Genomic DNA, 23,032 nt, shown 5'->3' with positions numbered 1-23,032 from the left:
GCTTGGGTGGGGTGTGTGCTCTGAACAGCTGAGTGGCTCGACTGCTGACTGATTGCTGCCTGGGTGCGACAAAGGGCCTAAGCCAGGCCAGGCCAAAGAGAGATCTATAAGGTCACTCTAAGCCATGGGGTGGGGGAGAGGGGGAGTAAGCAAACAGGACAGTTTGCAAGCTGTTCAAGTCAATTTGCAGGTCAGTTTGCTGCACCCTCTTCGAAGAGGAGCCTGTAAAGTGAGATTCTTTTTTTTAAATATGTGATTAGGGCTGGCTAGCCTACATGTTTTATTTCAACAGCTAAAACTCAGCAGCTAGACCAAGACTTAAATCCCTTGTTTAACTAGATACCAGAACAAAGGGGAGCTTGCTAGGAAACTCTCACATTGTTTTACTGTAAGCTTGCTGAGAGGAAAGAGGTTTGCAAAGAAAAAGGATCAAGGAACAGCAAACAGGCCAGTTACAGAGCAGTTTGCTAGGGAAGGTCTGCTCAGAAATAGAGGCAGAAAGCAAGAGGCAACATGTTAGAAAACCCAGAGACATGGATGGAGGACGTTGCAATCCCAGAGCCACTGCCACTTCCAGCTCTTCCTCTGCTTCCACCTGCGAGGTATCTGTCCAGGCAGGACCACACACTATCGGGGGGGCTTCAACCCAGATCCTGGTTTGGCACTGAGCAGACTGTGGCTTGCAGGTTCCTTCCAGTATCAACCAGGTGGGGGAGTGCCTGCAATGTGAGCAGTGCCTTCTGGTAGTGTCCCTCAGGGAGAAGGCAAGGTGGTGGTGGTTAGAGACTCCCTTCTGTGAGAGACAGAGGGATCCATCTGCCAGCCTGATCTGTTGTTCCAGGAGGTCGGCTGCTTGCCTGAAGCCAGGATCCAAGATGTCATGGAAGGATTACTGAAATTCATCCAACCCTTGAACTACTACCCTATGCTACTAATTCATGTGGGCACCAATGAAATGATACTGCCAGGGGTGACCTGACCAAATCAAGAGTGACTACAAGGCTCTGGATGCAAGGGTGAAGGAGATGGGGATAGAGGTGGTAGTCTCCTCAATCCTTCCAATCAAAAGGAAGGGGCCCTGGCAAGAGCGGACGCATCCTGCAGATCAATGTATGGCTGCTCAGGTGGTGTTGCCAGCAGGGATTCGGCTTCTTTGACTGTGGGATGCTGTTCCAAGATGAAAGATGGTAGAAAGAGATGGGATCCACCTGGTGAAGAGAGGGCAAAGAGCACCTTTGCTAACTTAATGAGGAGGGCTTTAAACTAGGTTCACCAGGGGATGGAGTCCAAAGCCCTGAGGTAAAAAGGGAAGCACAAGACCTGGAAGAAGCACAAGGAGGAGGCAACAGGGGAGGCTCTCCTTATTCTCCCTGAGAAAATAGGGCAATCAATTAGTTGCCTCAGGTGTCTGTACATAAATGCATGGACCTTGGGAAACAAGCAGGAAGAATTGGAAGTCCTTGCACATTCACAGATCTATGACACATTTCGAACAGCAGGGACTAGTGGGATAGCTCAGAAGACTGGAGCACTGTCATGGGTGGGTACAGGAAGGACAGGCAGGGGAGAAAAGGAGAAGGAGTTGTGTAAGTAAAAGAAAATGTATGATTGCTCTGAGCTCCAGTATGAAACTGGAGATAGGCTAGTTGAAAGTCTCTGGAGTAAAGTTAAAGAGGTAAGCAACAAGGGTGGTGTCATGGTGAGTGTCTGCTATAGACCACTTGTGGAAGTTTCCTGATTATAGGCCCTGGTTCTCATGGGGGACTTCAAAATCACCCTAAAATCTGCTGGGAGGACAATAAAGCCATGTACAGGCAATCCAGGAAGTTTCTGGAGAGTGCTGGGGACAACTTCCTGGTACAATTTTGCTGGGGAGACAAATTAGGGGCTGTTCCTCTTGACCTGCTGCTCACAAAGAGGGAAGAATTGGTGGGAGATGTAGACATGGATGGCAACTTGGGCAGCAGTGACAATGAGACAATCGAATTCAGGATCTTGACTAAAGAAAGAAAGGAGAGCAGCAGAGTATGGACCCTGGAATTCAGAAAAGTAGACTCTGACCCCACTTGGGGAAAGATGGGTAGGAAACCCTTGGGAGGCCAATCTAAGAGGGGAAAGGAGTCCAAGAAAGCTGGCTGCATTTTAAAGAAACCTTACCAAGGGGATAGGAACAAACCATCCTGATGTGAAGGAAAAAATAGCAAACATAGCAGGTGATCAGGTTGGTTTAGCAGAGAACTGTTTGGTCAGCTTAAATACAAAAGGAAGCTTACAGGAAGTGGAATCTTGGACAGATGACTAGGGAGAAGTATAAGAATATTGCTCAGGCATACAAGGATGAAGTCAGAAAGGCCAATGTGCAAAAGTTACTAATGCAAACCTTAGCTAGACTGTGAGATATTCAGCAAAGAGACTGAGTGCTTGGGTATCACCCAGAGCAAACCAACCCTGATCCTGAGTAGAGCTTTTGAGCACTAGCAAAAAAACCAAAACAAAACCCATAAAATATCATGTATTAGCTAACAGTTGGAATTTTTCCAACCATCACATTCCTACCATTTATACTGCAAACAATTTAGCTCAAGGGGTATTGGCACAAATGCATTCTAAAAAGGGTAATTTGTGAAGCTTTTTGCAAACTGCCCAATAGATTGGCTTCCAGTACAGGCAATCCTTGACTTAAGATGTTTCGAGTTACAACAAACAGCACTTATGACATTTATAAATTGACACCATTTCAACTTTCTGATGTCATTTTCCACTTTACGATGCTTGATCTGATGCCACACCATGCCAGCAAACAAGTTCGCTGCATCGCCCATCTCCCTGGAGAACATCTGTCCAAACTTCCTTGGACACTTTCTTCAAGAAAGCAGACAAGACTCCAGAAAAACCTGCAGCCAAGACTACTGAGAAGACTCACCCAAGAGCCCTTCAAAAGTCCAACCAAGAGCCCTTCAAAAACTCCAGCAAGATCACCTCAAAGAAGTCCTTCCAAATCAATATGATTGCTATTTACAATATAGTGTAGCTGTATTACTCATCTATAATTGACTGAATACAAAATTCTGGGTTATTTCTGGTGAAAATAAGGTATTGGGCCTTGGTTCAGGAACCAGTCCCCCATTTATAACATTGTTCCTATGGGAAAATTGGTTCCAAGCTACGTTTCAACTTAAGACATGCTTTTCAGGAACCAACTGTGTCAGTGGACTGCCTATAAAAAGGCAAACTGGAGGGCTAGTCAGATGGGAAAGATAATGCATGACAGTCGATACATTACAGGTACAACAAAAAGCTATTGCACAATGCTATCCAAAAAGCTGTAAAAAAGGTTGGGCAGTCTGAGTAATGGAAAAATTGCCCTGTCAAGTCAGTGTTCTAAGGAGAGAAGGGGAAAAAATTCTTATTTCAAAATTTGGTGACAATTTTTTACATTTGCTGAAAAGAATCTTCTGTCTCCAAACCAGAAAGTTTGAACAATGTCTTTGAATATTGAAAGCGAGATCAAATTCTATGAGCTAACAGTTGAGAACAAATTAAATACGTTTCAAATGTAGAAGAAAAGCAGATATAAGTAGGAGACAGTGAGCTTTGCATTATGTAGAGTTCTGAGGAAAAAGAGAGGGTGAGTTAAGCAGGTTATGTAGAGAGATGAAAAAAAACACAAAAGCTTAACATGGACAGAAACAGAGGAACTCTCTAAAGAAGAGAAGAAAAAAACATGACTTCTGTGGACACTGACTTGAGTAAGGGATGACAACTAATGGAAAATAGATCTCTCTTTATGTATGTTTTAGGGAAATATCTTTAAATGTTAAATCTGTTATTTGATTATTTGGATTTGTTAATAAAGTTTTTATAAATGCTAGAGGTGTTTAAAATAAAGTTTATAAAAATGCTGGAAAGGAGGTGAATTGTTTCCATAAACATCATCAAGATTTATTTTAAAACAAAAAAACCCACCAGGAACATATAACTTATGAGTACATGTGTAGAGAAATTAAATTATATTGTCAAATGTCATAATATATACTGTCTGAAAGAATTAAAATGAACACTTTGAGAAGAATCTAAGACATAGCAAGGCAGAACTACAATAATTGTTCCTAATTGGTGCAGGTCAGTCAACAAAGGACAACAATATGAAAAAGAAAAAAACTTATGATACCCATAGTCTTAAAACCTTATCATGACAACTAAAGTAGGAGCTTTCTACGATTTAAAAAAAGGTTAGACTTCCAAGCCAAAACCATAGGGACCCACATTTTTGTGGATGAAAAATTGAGATTTGATGCTCTAGATACAAAATACTTAGGGAGAATACAGTCATAAAAGCACTGCAAATGACTTACCTGGACTGGGCAAAGTAGCCAGGGTATGGACTAAACTGGTGAAGAAAACTCAGAAAACTGGTAAAAAACAATAGGTTGATAGGTCCTACCATTGCTGTACATTTTTACTTTGTATTATTCTTTCAAGTGAACTTTTGAACAGAGTTAAAGACTTAAGTAACTGACTATACAACCTGAATATTGCTCTTGGGTTCCCTCTTTTCCAAGTAAGTTTTGTAAACAGGCTTATGATCCTTCCTTCCACATAGTTTTTGCAGTAAAACGGATCTCCCATTCAAGGAGTAATTTGAAATGAGTACTGCACTTACTATTGTATGTGCAACATAGAGTATTTGTAGGCTGGAAGTATGGTATCTAAGGAGCTAGTCACAGACACTCCCTGCGATTGGTCTGTTATAATAAAACAATCCGCCCCCAGACAAGGCTGGGTTCCAACAGGCAAAACCAGATTCCCCAACTGTAAAGTAATCAATTTGCTCTTTTACTGCAGTACTAACAAGTAAGCTTCCTTCTCAGAGCACAACCCTCTGAAATGACCTGGCTCCCTCCAGTTGATTAAGGAGCATTAGGCACACAGAAAATGTTTAATGGAAAGCCACTCACAATCAATTATTTAAGCAAGCATTCAAAAAAATACTTTTCAGATTATACTGAGTTTGCCCTCAGAAGTAGGATTTCTACACTGGAGGACCTAAAGAAACTGCCACCATCAGAAGATTACAAGGTAAGCTGCATGCTTTTATTTTGTATTAAAACTTGCATATAATACAGAAAACAGGCTGCATTAAAGTTTAGAATGGAAATAGCTATGTGTAAAGATACAAATAATGGATTTCTGCCCTGAATTTGATAGTGTTACTAGCAAATATGTTCTCAGAGCTCTGTTGCTCATGCATATGAATGTTAATTTGCTAGACAAGTTTTATGCATAAAACTTGTTTCTTTTGGAAGTACATCAGAATTACCTTAAAGGAAAAACTTGCTTCTAATTTTCCAAGTCAATAAAACTTACCAAGTTCTGCTTACCAAGGTTCATATTTCAAAACTGTGGGAGGTATGTGGCAAAACATACTTGAAATGATATGCCTAAAGTGTGCTCTATTTGATTTATCAAATTAAAGTTTACCATATGAAAGAACTTGGTTACTCCTTGTGTTTTCATACTTGTTCCCTTCCTCCCAGGTACTGCATATTGATAACTGTACGGCTGCTTATATTAAAAGTGAAACCGCTGAAACATTTTTAAGTTGAACAGATCTTTATTACAGCTAGAGAAGTACTGAACTTTATTTGAAGAGTACTAGGAAAGGGAGGGTTTACCACCCAGTAATTATACTTCTCTTAAATGCCAGGAGTGCACTCAAGTTAAAATATGAAGCCCTTTAAAAATGCTAATTTTATCTTACTTTTGGTTTTGCCTTTTTCTAGAACATAAAGCTATTTAAGCCAGAGAAAAACAATTCATAGTGCTAAAATTTTCTAAAAGCCAAAAATGCAAAAGTTCAAAAGGTTATGAGGTGGATTGATCTAGACATGGAAAAAAAAGACATTTATGTTACACATTAATTTCCTCTTATTCTAACTTACACCCAAAAGTAAAGAACTGTTCCAAATGCTTTCTACTTTTCCAGTAAGCCTGCTGCATTTCCACTTTTTTAATGTTTTTCTCTCAGTTTGCATGAAGATCTACAAAGTTTTAATTTGGTTCTCTTTGATTCTCATATATTATCAAAATGCAAATACCAAAAGGAGAGCACTGGCTCCTTAAAGAAAAATCCACTGACAATGATAAAAAAAAAAAGTATTTAAGAAACATTCTATCGGATCAGTTTGAAGAGCCCGTCATTATGAAGCCTAAAAGTTTTGGGCCAAATTTGACATGACAGGATAAATCATACCGTTTTGTTTAATGCATTAAAGACTTTAGAAACAATTATACAAAATTCTAATAAATGTGGCATACAAAACTCATGAACAATTAAATAAATGTCCAGGAGGTCAAAATGACAGTACCAGTACTGTGAGCATTAACAGAAGTATTTCAAAAGGAATGTGTTTCCATAAGCAACATTAGTTTAATCTAGAGATTACAGACCTGGGTCTCATACTAGTGTGATTAATTATTCTGTGGGGAGAATTCATGCATATGTTGTGAGGAAAAACAAGAGATGGCGGTTGCAGTTGACCTTTTCAGTTACCAGCAAAAGAAAATGGATATGTCCTGTTTGGGGTTTTTTTTATGGTGTACAGGGAAAGCATGAATTTAATTAAAAAGTCATGCCTAGTCAACCAAGTTCTTTTTGAAAGGTCCTATGGACAACTACTAAAAAGAATGACAGGCTGGTACCCGAAAACTGAAGCCTCTGCAATCAAAGGCAGGAGAAGATTTTTCTTCTGTTTATAGTTCGTCTTGTTCCTACCAGGAAACACCCTCCTGACCTACCAGTTATGAAGATTTTCCCCCCCCCCCCTCAATTTTATATCCATTCTCTTCCAATTAAGGGCAGAACAAAATTTCATCCCTCTTCTATAGCACTTCAAGTAACCCCCCCCCCCCAAAAAATCACTGAAGACAATATTCTTGATTTCTAATATATGAAACAGGTACATACAAGAATTCACACATACCTTCAGACTTTCCTAATGCACTGTAAAGCATTAGAACAAACCTTTGATGTCCCCTCCTTCCTTGCCTCTTGCAAAGATAATGATCAAATAAAATATTACAATAAGAAATATACTTTATATATGAAATGGACACTGATCTACAAAACAGTTTCCTTGTTCAGCACTCCTAAGTAACAGCCCCCAGTCAAATTAAGTTATAAAGTAACAATTGCATTCCTTCACTGCCCTTTCGTATCTACCAACAAACTGGCATTCACATCTCTCCTAATAACACTGGATTATTTGACATCCCCTTTTAAACTGTGCCTTTATTTTTAAAGCTTAACTTCCCTCTGAGCATAATGGTAAGCTTCTGACTCTGAGGGTGGCCAAGTATTGGAACAGGCTACCTTGGGAAGTTGAGGAATCCCCATCCTTGAAAATTTTCAAGAGCAGTTTAGAGAGACTTGGTCGGCTGGGGTGACCCTGCCTTGAACCAGGGCTGGACTACATGACTTTATGAAGTCCCTTCCAGCCCTTTTCTATGACCCTAAGTTATGATATAACATGGCTGGTAGCATGATTTTGCTTGAAGGAAGGAGCTGAAGCACTTACCATTTTAGCAGGCATTAAGAATTTCCATTCATAGGCTTGTAAGATTTTTGGACAGGCCCCCTTTTTCTAATTTAAGCTTTACCCTGGCCAATTTCCCCTCTAAAGGGGCTCTGAATAGAAGAAATATTTTAAAAGTTACTTTTTTGTGTGCTTAGTAATATTTGTAGCCAAATCTAGTATAGCTTCTTTCTTTGGCTACCACTTCAAACAATCATGAGAATGACAATAATGCTAACCCTGTTTCAGTCCGGGCAAGCTGGACCTGTGAACCACTCCTGTTTCATTTCTGAATAGTCTTTCCATTTACTTGAAAATGTTTCCCTGATACTCTCTCCACCCTGTATCACTTGAATCACTCCTGCTGATCAAACAGGCTCGATCCAGAGAGAAATTTGAGCTCAGGGTGAGGATGTCCAAATTCACCTTCTGGTTGAAAGACAGGCAAAGGATTCTGTAACAAGTATTGCTGTACGACTCTTAACAGGATTCAATTTTAAAATATCAGCCTACTGTTTGCACTGTTCTGGACCTAGAGAGGACTTCATTGTCCAGGCTGTAGCTTGTTAACCCACATTTGATTAGTGCAATCAAGTAAAACAAGCCTGCTGCTAACATTTTGGAACTGGTGTGTAAGCTCTTGCATTTTATTAAGGGTTGGTTTCCCAGTTAAAATATTAGCAGCCTGTTATGACACCTGTGCAACGAAACCAAGCACTAGCTAGCACTCCACATGAACTCTTAAGTCTGCAATTCAGCAAGTCAGAAAGGTAGAACATCATAGTCTCTATATTGCAACCAGACTCACGAGAAGGTTATTGCCTCACAATTCAAACTCTGCTCAACTTAGACTCGATTTTTCCATACATTTGCTTTTCCTACACCTTCCTCTTCTCAATTTACTGCCTCTGTAATATAGCAGTGGGTAAACTTTCAATCCTATCATATCAGTCACGTCCACTGTTTTCACTTGAGGAGTTGTGAGGTCTGTAGGTGTGGTAGCACATTTTCCTTAGTAAATAAAGTATAGGTGCAACTACTCACATGTTGTACCTAACAATAAAATAAATAAAAGCTAAACTTCTGAAGTTCACATATTTCAGTATCGCAGTTACTCATTTTATAAACAAGCCTCTGCCCACTTTGTAAAAAGAACAATGATAACATTAACACTTTGATATTAGTAAGATTAAAACACCAGAAAGTTAAAAATAAAACAAAAACTCCTCTGTTCTGTTTTCAAATCAGGTGTCTCCTCTGTCAATTACAGAGAATAATTTCCTGTAGCTAGTAAAAACTAGAGTTTTGTCAGACTGGACACCAAAGTGCAGCATAAATTAGGGTTACTGTTTACAGTGTCAAAGAGGAGGACACCTGTTGAGGGTGGGGGAGTGAGGGGGTATGCTGGTGCCCTGCCCCTGCTGTTGCCCCTCACTCTAAAGCCACAGCACCACCCCTCCACAACTGCTGCTGCCCCTCACTCCCGACCCACAAACCCCTGGCTCTGCTGATGCCCCTCACTCCCAACCCTCAGTACCCACCCCCCTGGGCCATGCTGGTGTCCCTCACTCTCAACCCGCAAATCCCTGGCCCCCCATCCCTGTGGTGCCCCCGCACTCCCACCCCACAGTCCCCTACCTACCCTGGTACCCCTCATTCTCAAGCCAAACCCCACAGCCCCAGGGCCCTCCACTACTGACCTGCAGCCCTCTGTTCCCCCCAAGCCCTACAGCATCTCCCAGCTGCCCTGCCCCTGCAAGCAAGGGCCCAGCCCCAATGCTGACAGTGAGGCTATGCAGCTCCCCGCTGCCCTCTTGAAGGGGCAACCGTCTCCCCCCGGGTCCTTCTGCAGCCCCAGTACCTAAACAGCTTCTCCCAGTACCAGCAAGCACGTGCTCCTCAGACTTATGTAGATTCAGCAGCCGCGGCTGCTCCCAGCACCCTGCTTGGCCACATTCATGTGCGTGCCCTCTGCCTCTAACTGCCCTCCCCCCATTTCCCCCACCTCCTCGAGCAAGCCAAGAAATGCCAGGAAAAACTCTGATGCTGAGCAGAGCAAATTCCGGAACATTTATCCATATTTTAAAAAACTGCCCAGACAGAGATCAGAGGACTGAAAAAGAAGATGTGTCTGGGAAAACCTGCACATATGGGAACCCTAGCATAAATGCCATATAGTGCTAATGTCCTTTTATGGAAGACACGGCACATGCACTTACCACCTGCATTTCCATCTGCCAGAACAAACATCCCTCCCAACCCCAAAATCATGGAAGTACAGTGCAGCAAAATGGTGATTCTCCTATACCCACAAAGAAGTGCCATATTGAAAGGTGTGCATGAAGAGTGTCCTTAAGGAGCAACCACAATCTTTGAAGCACAAAGGAAGTCCATTCCCATGTGGACAAAAGGTAACAGAAGGGCTGGGAAGCCCTCTTCGCTAAACAGGGAAATCACAGTCCTCTTAAGAAAGAAGAAAGGGGCTTATGAACAATGGAAGCTTGGAGCAGGCCCTAAGGAGAACTAGTCCACATTGTCCCGCATTTTCAGGGAACAAATAAGAAAGGCTAAAGCAGCAACTGGACTTAGATTAGCAATGGAAAATCAAGGACAACAAGAAGTCCTTCTTTAGGTACATAAGGAACAGGAGTAAAACAAATGGGAGAGTAGGGCCATTGCTCAGGAGAAAGCTGAATTCCTGAATGACTGCTTCGTCTCCGTCTTTCACTGGACCAAGGGGAAAACAATGCTAAGTAGAGTAAAAGATGAGCATGGTAGGAATAATCGCCTTTCTACTATTGCCGTAGAATAGTAGTATATGACCAATTAAAAAAATTAGACATATACAAGTCAGTGGGACTGGATAATCTTCATCTGAGAGCGCTGAAAAAGAGCTGGCCGAAGTCACTGCAAAACCCCTGGCGAAACCCTTCCACAAATCGTGACTCTCTGGAGAAGTCCCTGAGGACTGGAAGAGGGCCAATGTTGCACCCATCCACAAAAAGGGCAGAAGGGAGAACCCAGGTAACTATAGGCCAATCAGCCTAACTTCCATCACAGGGAAAATCCTAGAAAAGTTCATCAAGGAGTCTATCTGAGATAAGCTTGCAGAAGGTAAGATTCTGAATGACAGCCAGCATGGCTTCATCACAGGCAGGCCTTGCCTTACCAACCTCATCTCCTTCTACGACCAGACAACTTGCCACCTGGATATGAGAGAGCAGGTTGACATTGTATACACCTTGACTTCCAGAAGGCCTTTGATCTAATATCCCATGTCTTGCAAAAAAATTGGAGGATTGTAGGCTTAACTCCGACACAGTCAGGTGGGTGAGAAAATAGCTGCGGGATAGGACCCAGAGAGTCACAGTACATGGATGAGTCATCCTGGTGAGAAGTGGGCAGCAGCATCCTGCAGGGGTCATTGCTTAGTCCAGTACTTTTCAACAGCTTTATTAACAATTTGCATGTAGGGGTGAAGAGCTCACTGGCCAAGTTCACAGATGACACCAAGTTATGGTGAAGCGTGGTCACACTTAAAGATAGGCTACAGATACAGGTGGCCCTAGACAGGCTAGCAAGTTGGGTGGATCAGAATCTGATGAAGTTCAACGTTAAGAAGTGTAAAGTGCTCCACCTTGGGACAAGCAACTCCCAACACACCTACAAGCTTGGCAGCACCAAACTGACTAGCACCATGAATGAAAGGGACCTGGGGGTAATAACAGACAACAGTATGAATATGAGCCTACAGTGTGATGTTGTAGCCAGTAGGGCAAATAGTATTCTGGCCTGCATCAATCAGTGCATCTCCAGCAAAACCAAGGAGGTGATTCTCTTGCGCTACTCAGCACTGGTGAGACCACAGCTAGAGTACTGTGTCTAGTTCTGGGCACACTTTAAACAAGGACATGGACAAGCTTGAGAGAGTCCAAAGAAGAGCCACCTGTATGATCGCAGTCTTACACAGCAAGCCATACAAAGAAAGGCTGAGCTACCTGGGACCCTTCAGCCTGAGGAAAAGGCGGCTGAGAGGGGACCTGGTAGCAACTTACTGCTACACTAGGGGAGTACATCAAGGGCTCGGTAAGCAACTGTTCACCAGGGCACCTGAGGGGAAAACTAGGAGTAATGGCCACAAATTCCTGGAAGACCGATTCAGGCTCAACATTAGGAAAAACGTCTTCACAGTCAGGATGTCCAGAGTGTGGAATAAGCTCCCTCCAGAGGTGGTACAACCATCTATCCTGGAAATCTTCAAGAAGAGACTAGACAATTACCTTGCTGGGGTCATCTGACCCCCAGTTATCTTTCCTGCTTGATGTAGGGGGCTGGACCCAATCTTCCAAGGTCCCTTCCAGCCTTACATATCACTCAATTAACATTTATTCCCTTATTCTTCCTGTTGCTGACAACACAGAATTCTTCGGTTCCAACAGATCCCCGCATTTCACAGTATGCATCTCAGTTCCAATCATAAATAGCAGTATTAAAATTTCAATACAGGACCACATGGAGAGAAGCAGCTGTTGTGGAGTGCATTGGAAGGTCATGCTAAGTCATAACAAGCTATTATTCCCTTCTCACCTTACAAGCATGCCTGTCCTCTATCCTGTATTTTTTGAGCTGCCCAGGACACCCTGCCCATTCACCATATCAGGCACCAAACCATCAATAAATCTAGCACTCCCCAGAACAAAGATGCTATTACATTCTGCAGTTTCCTTTCAGGTTTACCAGTCTCAAAAACTTCCAGTCCCCTTTCCTTACCTCTGAAGATTTTTCTTGTTCACCATTCAGCACCCCCCCCTCCATAAAGCCAACTTGTTTTCACAACTGTCAGAACATACTTCTTCCACCTAATACAGCTTTCAGTTTTACATGCACACATAACTATCGCCTTTTCCCAGTAGCCAACTTTCTGCTAATCATGAAGTTCACAGACCTTCAGTTCTTCAAATATACTACCTTTGACCCCATGCACATTCCCTATTCTTAACTCATACCAAAGCCTCAGAACAGGCATACAGACGAGGTACTTCCATTATGTTCTCTCAAGGACCCTCATAGCAAGGCTCTCCTAAAAGGAATCAGAGGTAGAGACTACCAGCAAAAGTTTCTCCCCTTACAGCCATGGCTAGCTCCTAAAGCACTTGCCCTAAACAGCAGTGTTTAAAAAAAATAGAAACTGATCTAACTGGTTTGAATCTGGCACAGAAACTGAGAAATTTGAAGTAATATATTTTTCCCATGACATTATCGACTTAACATCTCAAAGCAGCGACTGCTTGGTTTTTTATTTTATTTTTAAAGATGATCCATTTTTCTTACTTACCATTTGACAAACAAAAAGATTTTTAAACCTAGAATTACCTTGAATGCCTTGTAAGCCATGTCATTAATTAAAAAGAAACTTAATTTTTTTCTGCATCTATTTTAACGCTGCATTAGGGTAACTTTAACAGAAAATTCTTAATGAGTTTAATATATCAACACTAGGTGCTCTGAATGGACAGACAGACAGAGGCAGGAGACAAGATTTTTTGAATATGCTTGTACATAGTTCCATAAACATTCAATTTTACTGCATTTACTATGAGCAATTTTCCATTAAAAAGAGAGAAAAAAGGTAGTATCAGCTGTTTACAGATACATAAAAGGATAGAATCCAAAACCATTTTTCTGCCATTTGCTATAAGAGATATTTAACTAAGTAACTGCATTTTTAAGAACTTTTCAATAAATTTTATTCATTCAGTACATAGACCTATCTTCCTACCTCACAAACACTAATGATGCTCTCACGGCTTGCTTTTTAAACCACGGGCTTGTCAAGCCACACCAAATTACTAAGGGTCAACAGTCATGTTAGGCTATGTTAAAACAGATTTTCAGGTCACTTCTCTGAAGTCTTATTTAGCACTCATGATTATTTTCACATACCCAATATGAACTTTCCCAGAGCAGCCCAAATAGTGCCTGGCAATTCTGAAACATAGCAAAAGAATGTTATCTCCTATGAATCACATGTCTTGTGCTGCTGGGGAGATGCAAACTAAATTTAGCAATGCTGAGGAATTATTGTAAAAAACAAACAAACAAGATGCTCATGTTTTTCTGGTTTTTTTCCTTTTTCTTTTTTGGTGCATCAGGGAGGAGAAAGTAAAGTAACGTTTTAAAATCCATTACTTTCAGACTCACGAAATCATGTCTCAGTTGATCACTTTGGCTGCCTATATATGTGCACCTTCATGTTCTAATTAGAACACTCCAGTGTTGCTGCACAATCGTGTGTATTAAGCCCCTGGCACATTTTAAAATGGCCACAGGAGCATTTTAACTAACTTTGTCAAATAAGGTTTAGTTAAAGTGCCCCTGCAACCATTCTTAAATGTGCAGGGGCTTAATACCTGTAACACTGCAACATCTTAATTAGGGCAGTTCTCTGAGAACCACTCTTTAATTAGAGTGGTTCTTCTCCCCCGCCCCCAAACACGTGCATAGGCAGCTTTTATTACTAAAATTATTTCCTTGGTGCAGGGGGCTGGATCCGATGATCTTCCAAGGTCCCTTCCAGCCTTACAATCTATGGATCTATAAAATGCTAATGTTGCTGGGTTTTTTGGCTTCCGAATAAAATGCTACACTGAACCACTAAAAACTGTATTTATTAAGGTAGAAGCAAACTCAGCAAAAGCATGGGGAAAGGTCTTTGTTCCTACTGCCTGTGGCAAAACTTACTTAAATGTACAGTTTTAATTTTCCTGTTAATTCTCCTGTGGATAAATGGACTTAAGTCTGTTGAAAACAGACTCAGTAAGCAAAGTCCCTAAATAAAACTGTGCACAATTAACCAGTTTAAATGTGTTTTAGAAACTTTCTATGATTCTTTTAAGCTCATAAGAAAGGAGATGTACCCCGGTCCACAACTCCTCCATTTTCACTGCCAGCAAAAACCGTTCCCCAAAGATGGAGATAACTTACCTAAATACTACCTACAAATGTTCAGGTCATCTTTGTAGATGCAAAGGGATGCAACCAAAACACTTTAAGAATACAAGCGTGGAATTGTGCATAGCTAAAATGTATTTAAAGACCAGAAAACACCTAAGCTGTAATCTAAGTTACAGCCAACAACCATGATCTCTGTATTTGAGGTTGCATAATAGTGCTTTTTTTTTTTGTTAAAACACCAGTATCACAAGATTCTGCACCTTCATTTCTTGTACTGAAATTGTGTTCTTGGGAGAACCCTAAAAAGAAAGAATTTTATTTTAAATACACATGATGGGAAATGTTTGATAGTCACACTAGTAAAAAAATAAATTATAGCATAAGACTTCCAGTGTTAAAGTTCATGTTCTTAACTGCATGCAGCATTTTGCCAACTGAATCCAAGGTAAATAAACCATAACAAAAGAGGTTTTACATAGACAAATTTAAAGCAAAAACCATCCATCCCTTGTAACCTGTTGCTCTGCTACCTCCCTTGCATGCATGTATGAGGCCACCTCAACACATTACAGGTATTGTGCTATTAACTGAGACCAGCTACACATGAAAAGTACCTATGACTCCATAAAACGGTTGAAACAGCTATAAAGTTAGACCTTAAAAATGTGTACTAACTCTTATAGCTGGTTGCTTTCCAGCTTTAATTTACACATGTAGCAGGGTCTGCCCCTGCAACTGGGAGCTCTATCAGCTGCCTGAGCTCCCCTTGTACAGTTGGGGCTGGGAAGTCCCACAGCCACAGACTCCTCTTCCTGGCAGCACCTCACAGCCACTGGGACACAGTCCTGCAGCTGCTGGACTCCTGGTCCTGGCAGTTGTGTAGTACCACCAAGACAGAGTCCTGCAGCTGCAGGATTCTCAATCCCAGCTGTAAGATGCTGCCACAGCTGCAAGTCCCATCAGCTACAGAACTCACCAGCTGCAGGAGCTATTTAATTGCCAATGCAAAGGGGAGCCATTACAACACTTTTATTTTTCAGGACTGTTTGTTCCACCATTGCCTTGTTCATACAACAGAATGAAAATCTCCTTCCATGAGCACTGCTGAAGTTCAAGATGACAGACAATAGAAGTGCAGCAGTCAGCCATGCAAGATAAACAGTATGAGCATTCACTGTCACAAACTGCAGATTTCAAGTTTTAGAAACGGAGCAATCTACAAAAGTAAGCTCCTTGAATTTCCAATGAAATACCCTATATTGAAAGACAAAATTGAGAGTTAAGAATGATTACACACAAAATCTGCCCAGGACTAACTGAAGTTGTATTGTATGCCATTTGAAAGGTATGTTCCTCAGATTTGCAATTAAATCTTGTTTCATTGATCTACTGCACTTAAGTCACATATAACTTTTATATTTATAATCCTTGTGTGCATTTTCTTATGGATCTATTACAGTAATCTGAAATATTAGCGAAAGGTTTTTGTGCTTGGAATTAAAAAAAATGCTGAATTGCTTTGTTAGAGCTAAATTAAACCCATTTCCCACTTTAAAAAACCCCACAGAGCAATATAGAAAAATATGACATGGTATGATAGAAAGTTTTTAATGTTGCCAGTTTGGCTGTAAATTGCAAGTAACACTTAAGACCTAAAAGTAGGTCATGCAGGTAATCCAAATAAACACCTTGCACAAAAAAAAAGAGAATGATTTTAAAACTTTTACTGGTACTTATTCTGGCCTTGGAGGTTAGCAGAGAGATCATTCAGAAGTGTATGGAAACACCATTCTGGGGCATTAGTTTGCACATACTATAGCAGCATCTCTATATTTTCCTGTCTTTCCACATGTAGTATAATTAAGCTGTATACAGATAGTTGCTAAAAAACAGCATTAATATGTATATTTTTTTATTGTTAGGATTACGGTGACATCAGCTGACAAGAACTGGTACCAGAGTTTGTTCACTACTCAGTCACAGAGGGTGGGGAAAAAATGGCAGACCGTCTTCAAGAGCTTAAATTGAGAACAAAGGAACTGCAACTAGATGAAGAGAACAGCCCTGTCCCTGGGGGGAAAGAGGAACAAGGAGAGCTTGAGCAGGAAGCAGTTATTTATGAGAAAGAGCCCCTAACAGAGAGGCACTTACATGAAATCCAAAAGCTACAGGATGACATTAGTAACCTAGCAGAGGAGGTTCAAAAGTTTGGTCAGCAACAGAAAAGCCTTGTGTCTTCAATGAGAAGGTTCAGTGTTCTTAAAAGGGAGTCTAACATTACCAGAGAAATAAAAATTCAAGCAGAGCAAATAAATAAAAACTTAGAGGAATTGTCAAAAACCGTGAAGGCGGCTGAAAGAGAGCATGGGCCATCTTCTGCTATTGCAAGAATTCTTACATCACAGTACGCTTTCCTATTCCGGCATTTCCAAAAAACCATGCATTTGTACAATGATGTTATAATAGCCAAGCAGGAAAAATGCAAGACTTTTATTATCCGTCAGCTTGAAGTAGCCGGCAAAGAAGTATCTGAAGAAGAAGTCAATGAAATGCTTCAGCAAGGAAAATGGGAGGTTTTCAATGAAAACTTGCTCACTGAAGTAAAAATCAGTAGAGCTCAGTTATCTGAGATTGAACAAAGGCACAAAGAACTGGTCAATCTAGAGAATCAGATCAAAGACCTAAAAGAACTCTTTATCCAGATTTCACTTCTGGTGGAGGAGCAAGGAGGAATAATAGACAATATTGAAATGAATGTAAGTAATACCCAAGACTATGTTCAAACTTCAAAAGAAAAATTCAGACTTGCAGTCAAGTATAGGAAAAGAAACCCCTGCAAAACTCTATGTTGCTGGTGTTGTCCATGCTGCAGATGACAAAAGTTAGGTGTCTGAAATACTGATGCCTACCATCTTGCCAAGCAGACTTTTAAAGCAGCTCTGCAGTTTCATTTACTTTGCCCAACCCCAGAATTCCCTTTCACTCTGCCTGTTATACGTGCCACACTCCAAGAGTCACATCTGCTCTTCCTAGCAGCTACGGGATTATGAAGGGAAATCTCAACCGTTTCAGAAAATTATTGCTACCCCCCCCCCAAAAAAAAAAAACACAACAAAAAAACCAAAAAACCACAGACCAAAAACCCCCCCAAAACAAAAAAAGAGCAGCAAAGAGAGAAGGGAAAAAAAATCACCTTTACTTGTCTTCTTGGAAAACAAGCGGCTCTCCAGGAAGTATAAACAGACTGTGATACAAACACATGGTGGCATGATGCCTTGCCAGTGCTGCTGGCAAGTGTTGATTATACTGTGAACTCCAGACACTGTAAAGCCAAAAGACTGGTTTACTTACAAGGTTTTTAAAATAAGTTGCATTATTTTTGTTTGGGTTTTTTTGAGCTTTAAGTTGTACTGAAGTCACATTTTCATGCCTTCCTCAGGATCTATAAACATTCTCAACATGAAAAGCTGAGATTCTCACCTAATCGCTTTTCTTTGGGAACAGTGGTTTTAAAAACAAAAATCACAATAGTCCTAAAACAATCAGAAAAATATTAGTACTGGATTAAGCACTTCCAGAAAAATACAAACAGTATTATCTTAGATCAGATCAGGAGTGGGCAGCCTTTTGCTGGTGAGGGCCGGAGCTTATGACATGACCAGCCACTGAGAACTGGAATCCCAGCCCCCTAGCAGCTGGCTGCCAATTCCCCAGTCCCTCTGCAGCAAGGGAGAAGCTCAGAGACTGCAAAGCAGCAGGGTGAACAATGGACAAAAGGTCTGAGGAACAGAGGGGCAATGTGGTGTAGCTCCCCGAGACTAATTCCCTGGTGCTGGATTAGACCTCTGAAGACTAGATATAGCCCAGAGGCCATAGGCTGCTGGCCCTGATCCTAGAAATTCCATTAGGAAAAGTGAGATTCCCTATCAATATCAACTTACAAAAAGTGCAAAGAAAAACAGCTTAATGCCATCATGAGACCTGAAAACAATATTTAGATACTGGTGTTTCAGAGAAGTGCCCACTTTACTGAGCTACAGTGCCATCTGTGTTTCATGTACACCTTTGCCTGCAAGGGCCCAGCTTCAACAGGTTGGGAGTGAACCATACCAGCCTTATCTATGACCAAGTTGTGAGGATATTCTCCTGGGAAATGATAAATATAGATCTGAAACTCCTAGGCTGAAGAAGGCCCAAAACCCAGATCTGTTACTTCCTGAGTGTGTGTTGTAACTGTGTCATTGGGTCTGTGGGACTCCCAGAGAGGCCAGGAATTCAGAGGCAGAAACAACTGAATTCAGGGTATGGAGCTCCATTGAGCTACATATTGGAATAGAGATTTTGTTTTCCTAGTCCTGAATGGCAAAAACCATGGCAAAAACGAGAGAGCAGAAACGGTGTCGCTCACCATGGGATACTGCATGCTTTTAGCAGGTCACAGAAAAATGTAGATTCTGCATTTTTCCATATTTTTCCATGGCAAATAGAAAACTAGGATCCCTGATAATCACCCGTTGAAGACTTACCAAATTCCCACTTAACTTGCTCTTCTTTAGACCAGGGGTGCTAAACCTGTGGCCCTCAGGTCAGATCCAGCCTGCAGGGCTCCCTAAAAATTTGGAAATTTGGTGCCTGATGAACAGTGGCCTGCTCTCCTGCTGCCAAATCTCTGGACCAAGCCCCAGGCCCTGTGCACTGGATCTGATGCCTGATCTTAACATGTATGGCTTGATGGGGCAGAACTGGGCTGCTGAGAACCAAACATAGTATCAACCCCCATCCACCCCATCCAATATGGCCCACAGTTTGGCCCCATGCCACTGATCTGGCCCTCAGGACAAAAGATTGAGGATGAATGCTCTAGACTAGACAATCCTAGTTCTTTCAACCTTTCCTCATAAGTCATGTGTTCTAGACCTTTGTGCTGGACTCTCTCCAAATTGTCTACATCCTTCCTGAAGTGTTGGGCCTTAAACTGGACTTAGTACTCCAGGTAAGGCCTCACTAGTTGTAAATAGAGCAAGAGAAACACTTCCCTTGATTTGGAGGCACCAGTCCTGTTAATAGAGCGTTGTACATTCTTGGCCTTTTTTGTAACAAATCATAGTGTTGGCTCCAATTCAGTTTAAGATGGTCTACTGTTACCAAGGTCTCTCTCTGAGGTACTTCAGCCTAGCCCCAGGCTTGGCAACATTTTGAGGCAGTGTCACAAAAACACCCACAACCTTGACTTATAAGATGTTGGCGTGCCAGGAGCAGATGGTGATGGAGCCGCAAGGGGTCTGATTCTTATTGTGGCAGCGCAGCCCTGGCCCTTTCCCTGAGGCATGAGTGCCAAGCAAAATGCCTTCATGTGCCACATGCTAGCATGTGTACCAGAGGTTTGCCTACCCCTGTCCTAAGCAATCATTCCCTAGTCTGTATTTGTGCATTCAGTTATTTTGTGGATTTTGCACTTGCTCTTTCTGAATTTCACCTGGTTGATTGTGGACCATTTTCCCAGGCTATATAAGTCATTCTGGATCCTAGCCCTGCCCTCCAACACCACCCAACCTGGTGTCATCCCTAATTTGCTAACCATGCACTCAATCCCATCATCCAAATCATTAGTGATATTGACCAATACCAGATACAGGACAAACCCCTGTGGAAACCCATTTCACACCTCCTCCCAAGTAGGCACTGAGCAACTTATTAAGCATGAAGATGAAACTATTTATGTATCCAAGTTACAGTACTTTTATCTAGTCTGAATTTCCTTAGCTTGGTAATGAGAATATTGTGGGAGAGTGTGTCAAAAGCCCTGCTAAAGTTGAGCTTTCACATCCACTGCTCTTCCCCCATCAATAGAGCCTATCACCTTATCACAGAAAGAAGTCAGGTTGGTCAGGCATGACTTCCTCTTAATGACCCATGTTGGCTGTTCCTAATTAATTACCTTGCTTTCCTCTAGGTGCTTCACAATGGATTCCTTGAAGATCAACTTTATATTTCCAGGTAGTACAGTCAGGCTGACCAGTCCATACTTTGTCAGATCCTTATTCTGCCCTTTCTTAAAAGATAGGCACTATGGGCACTTTTACACGTGCTCCAGGGGTGGAGGGTGGGAAGCAGCACTTTAATTAAAGCAGCTTCAAGAGACTGGCATCTAGCCAAGTTGGTCTCCTGTTGCACTTCCCATTTGTCTGTCATGCTGGGATAGCTCACTCCTGGACCCTTAAATGAGCCTCCTCAAAATACAGACAGCTCTCCTAGCTAGACTCCTTTCCCCTCCCCCCACCTCAGACTTTCCTCCCAGGGCATCCTGCGAATCAGTTCCCCAGGTTTGTTAAAATCTGCTTTTCTGAAGTTCAGTACACTTATTCTGCTGCTCTCCTTCCCTTAGGATCTGGAATGCTGGGCAACTGTCAGTAAACTTACCTTCCACCTTAACATGTTCAGTCAAGTCCTCCCTGGTTGCAACTGTCAAATCATGAAGATGAATCTTCATCCCCTAACCCCCAGTCCAACACCTGTACCAAAAAGTCCTCACCAACACACTCCAAGAATCTGCTGCACTGCCTGTGCACTATAGTGCTTCCCTCCCAGATTTCCTGATAATTAAAGTCACTCTTGACAACCACATCCTCCGATTCAGAAGTTTCCATCAGTTGTTTAAGGAAGCCCTTGTCCACCACTGCCTCCTTGTTTGGTGGCCTGTTTCAGACACCCACCATGACATTCCCCTGCTGTTCTCCCACTGACCTTACCCAGAGGCTCTCAACAGGCCTTCCTTCCATTATCGACTGTACCTCTATATGGAGAATCTTTATACAGAGAACAACGCTTTCTTCTTTCCCCTGCCTATGCTTCCTGAACAAACTGTACCCATCCATAACCACACTCCGGGTCATGTGAATGATCCCACCACACCTCCATAATGCTAGGACTTCCAATTCTTCCCATTTGTTCCCCTTGCTTCTTGCATTGCTATATAAACATTTCAGGTACCTAGCCAAGCATCCCATCTTCACCCTGAGAAAACTGCCAAGGCTTACACTATTGCTTTCCCTTACTGAGGAAGGACATTAGGAATGCAAATCAAAGTCTTACACAGGGCTGCAAATTTTGAACATGCTTTTCTGTCATTTCCTACTGACTAATCTAAAGTATCCAGCATACTGAGCAGGGGACGAGGCAAACCGCAGTCTTGGGGGCCTAACTTTCCCCATTTACTGCATTTAGATGCCCAACTTGGGTTTATGAATTCTACTCCCAGGCTCCTGGAAGTTTGGTGTGCAACACTGAGCACTGACATACCTATTCCCCGATTCACAAAGCAGAACAGAAGTCTATAAAAAGATGCATCATATGCACTTTCAGCCCATAAACTGGCATGAAACAGCACAAACCTTTTAACAAATGCTCAGGTTTTCAGGTGCTATGACAAAGTAGGCTATAGTCTACAAAGGACTATCATAGAATCATAGAACATTAGGATAGGATGGGAACTCAGGTGGTCATCTAGGTCAAGCTCCTGCTCAAAGAAGGACCATCCACAACTATATCAACCCAGCCAAGGCTTTGTCTTGCCAGGTCTTAAAAACTTCCAAGGATACAGATTCCACAACTACTCTGGGTAAACTATTCTAGTGCTTTATTACCTTCCTAGTCAGAAAGTTTTTCCTAATATCTAACTTAAGCTTCCCTTGCTACAACTTGAGAATAGTGGTCCTTTTTCTGTTATCTGCCACCACTAAGAAAAGTCTAGCTCCATCTTCTTTGGAACCCCCTTCAGGTGGTTGAAGGCTGCTATTAAATCCCTTCTCGGTCTCCTCTTCTCCAGCCAGAATAAGCACAGTTCCCTCAGTTTGTCCTCATAAGTCCTGTTCCCCAGCTCCCTAACCATTTTCACTACCCTCCACTGGACTCTCCAAATTTGTCCATACCCTTTCCATAGTGGGGGAGCCAAAACTGGACACAGTACTACTCCAGATGTGGCCTCACCAGTGCCAAATAAAGGGGAAAAAATCACTTCCCTCAATCTGCTGGCAAAGCTCCTAATAACACAGCCTAGTATGCTGTTAACCTTCTTCACAACAAGGGCACACTGTTGGCTTATATTTAGCTTATTGTCCACTGTAACCTCCAGGTCCTTTTATGCAGAGCTGCTGCTTAGGCAGTCAGTCCCCAGGCTGTAGTGGTGCATGGGATTGTTCTATCTTAAGTGCAGGATTTTGCACTTGTCCTTACTGAACCTCATGAGATTTCTTTTGGTCCAATCCTCCGATTTGAAGCATTTCTGAATCCTAGTCTTACATTCCAGTGTATCTACTACTCCACCCCAGCTCGGTGTCATTTGCAAACTTGCTGAAGGTGCACTCCATCCCATTTTCCAGGTCACTGATGAAGATACTGAACAAAACCAGCCTCAGGACTGACCCCTGAGACACTCCACTTGATATGGGCTGCCAACTAAACATCAAGCCATTGATTACTACCCCTTGAGCCTGATAATCCAGCCA

General features: G+C 42.0%; 2 protein-coding genes across 4 annotated transcripts in view; one reads left to right on the top strand and one right to left on the bottom strand.

The window, feature by feature from the left end:
• Positions 1–23,032, bottom strand: part of ARL13B (ARF like GTPase 13B) — a 66,576-nt gene that overhangs the window by 20,485 nt on the left and 23,059 nt on the right. The gene's annotated exons all lie outside the window — the stretch shown is intronic.
• Positions 4,861–17,990, top strand: STX19 (syntaxin 19). Of its 2 annotated transcripts, XM_090031612.1 has the most exons (3): positions 4,861–5,079; positions 15,569–15,873; positions 16,451–17,990. In XM_090031612.1, exon 3 carries the CDS (start codon positions 16,526–16,528, stop codon positions 17,402–17,404), a length of 879 nt encoding a protein of 292 aa, XP_089887738.1. In that variant the 5' UTR covers positions 4,861–5,079; positions 15,569–15,873; positions 16,451–16,525; the 3' UTR covers positions 17,405–17,990. The 2 variants fall into 2 exon arrangements, with proteins under 2 accessions (XP_089887738.1, XP_089887737.1); XM_090031611.1 differs by lacking the exon at positions 15,569–15,873.

This window comes from Crocodylus siamensis, chromosome 1 (genome assembly GCF_052110815.1).
Source record: "Crocodylus siamensis isolate JL-2025a chromosome 1, ASM5211081v1, whole genome shotgun sequence".
Lineage (NCBI taxonomy): Eukaryota > Metazoa > Chordata > Crocodylia > Crocodylidae > Crocodylus > Crocodylus siamensis.
The sequence above is the reverse complement of the archived record's forward strand: the minus strand, read 5'-3'. Positions and strand labels throughout refer to the sequence as shown.